Raw genomic sequence first — 1,967 nt, 5'->3', positions numbered from 1 at the left:
CCTTAGGTGTACGTGGCTGGCGCCTTAGCCGGTTGAGCTATAGGCGCCGAGCCAGGTTCCCCATTTTCTTCGATAACAATTCTAAACTCTCTCATGAGATTTATAAGGTTCTGCATTATCTAGGCCCTGTAACCATCTTTTTTCTTGAAATCGTCTTTGCCTGGTTAACTTCTACTTATTATTCAGTTCTCCACTTATGACGCCTGTGAGAAGGCTGCCTCTCCAGTCTGGGTTAGGTGCCTCTCCTCAATACTCCCAGAGAACTTTTACCTTCTCTATCTTCTCTAACTTTTATCTTCTCTATCTACCTTCTCTAACCTCCTTGCTTGTCCATATCCCCAATTAGATTTTGAGCAATGTTCATCTTGTTTATCACTATAACCCTGTGCCTAACACAATGCTTGGCACATATCATGGGTACAATATGCATTAGTTGAACAAAATAATCTACTATCTCCCATGATGGCATTACATGTATAAAAGGCCTGATTTTCTAGTTAGCTTTGGGATCTGTTAAAAAGATCTCTCCAGACCCAAATTCCCATAGTTACCCTGATGAATTTAGGCCCACTGAATTGGAGATACTTGAGTGTAACTTACCAATGAATAATTTCATTGGTGAGAGGGCTCAAAGTATCCAATTTTAGGGTTCCAAATGCTGTCATCTATGAATAAATGCAGTAAAATGCAGTAACAGAAATTAATCAGGTAGAACGTGTCTACATTGGAATGCTCCATCTGCAGAATTAGGGGTGAACGTTTTCCCCCAGGCCTTAGGCTTGAGTTTTATCCCAGGTTTTCCACATACTTGCCACTTAGGCAATCCATGTTATCATAAGTAAATTCAATTGCGTGTGTGTGTTCCATTTACTAATAAATAACCCTGACAGTAGAAAGAGAGCAAAAAAATGCCTCATAAAACTTTAAGACCTAACACAAAACCAGAATGGTTTGCTCTCTTCTTACTCATCCTATCTTTACCCATGTACATACATATACATTCACACCCCAAAGAAGAAAATGTTGCGAGAGCTGGGGTGGTACCTGTGGCTCAAGGAGTAGGGTGCCGGCCCCATATGCCAGAGGTGGCAGGTTCAAACCTGGCCCTGGCCAAAAACTGCAAAAAAAAAAAAAAAAGTTGCGAGAGCTTTCTAACTTAGTGGAAAGTTACTCACCTATCATGCTCCACAGGCTTTGCTCATTTTTTCTTGCCACTTCCTCCTGAACTTTGCACAGCATTTGTTCAATGGACAAAACCGCCTCAATGAGGTCAGCTGGGGCTCCTTTAATCTCTAACCTTGCCTTTTCCAGACTGATATTCTCTGAGATGGAGACATCTGAAGTTTTCTGAAGCTGAGACAAAAGGTCATGTTCCTTTGTCCCGAAGTATAGAATATGATTATTCTCAATGTGGTGGTGGTCCTGGAGGGTCAATATTCTTTGGATCCATGCCTTGGCCTCATGCATCTCTTCCTCATTGCAGCTCGTCAGATTGATGACAGGAGATCGAGCTTCAAGCCCATTTTCTCTCTTTTCCTCTCTGGTCGACTGGGGGACTGAAATGACTATCATAAGCAACCACAGAAGGCTAATGGGCTTTAAAATAGTGCAGAACAAAATACAGTGGCCAGTGTTCACCACAGTGATATTGCCACCACTGTCAGAAGTAGCAGCCCCTATCTCTGAAAGCTGGGTTGGGTATAAGTGTGGTATAAACACATCTTTACACGAAAATGTACACCTCTTCAGGAACAGAGTGTATCCTGTAACAGGTTAGCTTTATCATATCTTGCCTCATCTGTGTTAGATTTGTCAGTTCACAGATGAGTTCGCCATGAGATCTCACCCTGGATGTTCACTTTTACCTCTTGCTAAATGGAATTTTCTTTACCTCTTGCTGTTACCAAGGTTAAAGTCAAATATCTCTGAAAGCCATAAAGCTTAAAGATTGAAAATTTTTTTTTTTT

The 1,967-nt window shown here is 41.4% G+C and overlaps 1 protein-coding gene across 5 annotated transcripts in view; it reads right to left on the bottom strand.

Moving 5' to 3' along the window:
• The window catches only part of PARP9 (poly(ADP-ribose) polymerase family member 9), a 33,681-nt gene that overhangs the window by 10,779 nt on the left and 20,935 nt on the right, over positions 1–1,967 (bottom strand). For 4 of the 5 annotated variants that reach the window (XM_023516307.1, XM_023516309.1, XM_012808430.2 and 1 more), the window contains exon 8: positions 1,176–1,556. The exons of the other annotated variant lie outside the window; for it this stretch is intronic. In XM_023516307.1, the coding sequence (XP_023372075.1) occupies positions 1,176–1,556 (381 nt within the window). The remainder of the gene's footprint in view (positions 1–1,175; positions 1,557–1,967) is intronic. 5 annotated transcript variants of the gene reach the window in all.

The sequence above is a fragment of the Otolemur garnettii genome, unplaced genomic scaffold, assembly GCF_000181295.1.
Source record: "Otolemur garnettii isolate 467f Iridium unplaced genomic scaffold, OtoGar3 scaffold00089, whole genome shotgun sequence".
NCBI lineage: Eukaryota > Metazoa > Chordata > Mammalia > Primates > Galagidae > Otolemur > Otolemur garnettii.
The sequence above is the reverse complement of the archived record's forward strand: the minus strand, read 5'-3'. Positions and strand labels throughout refer to the sequence as shown.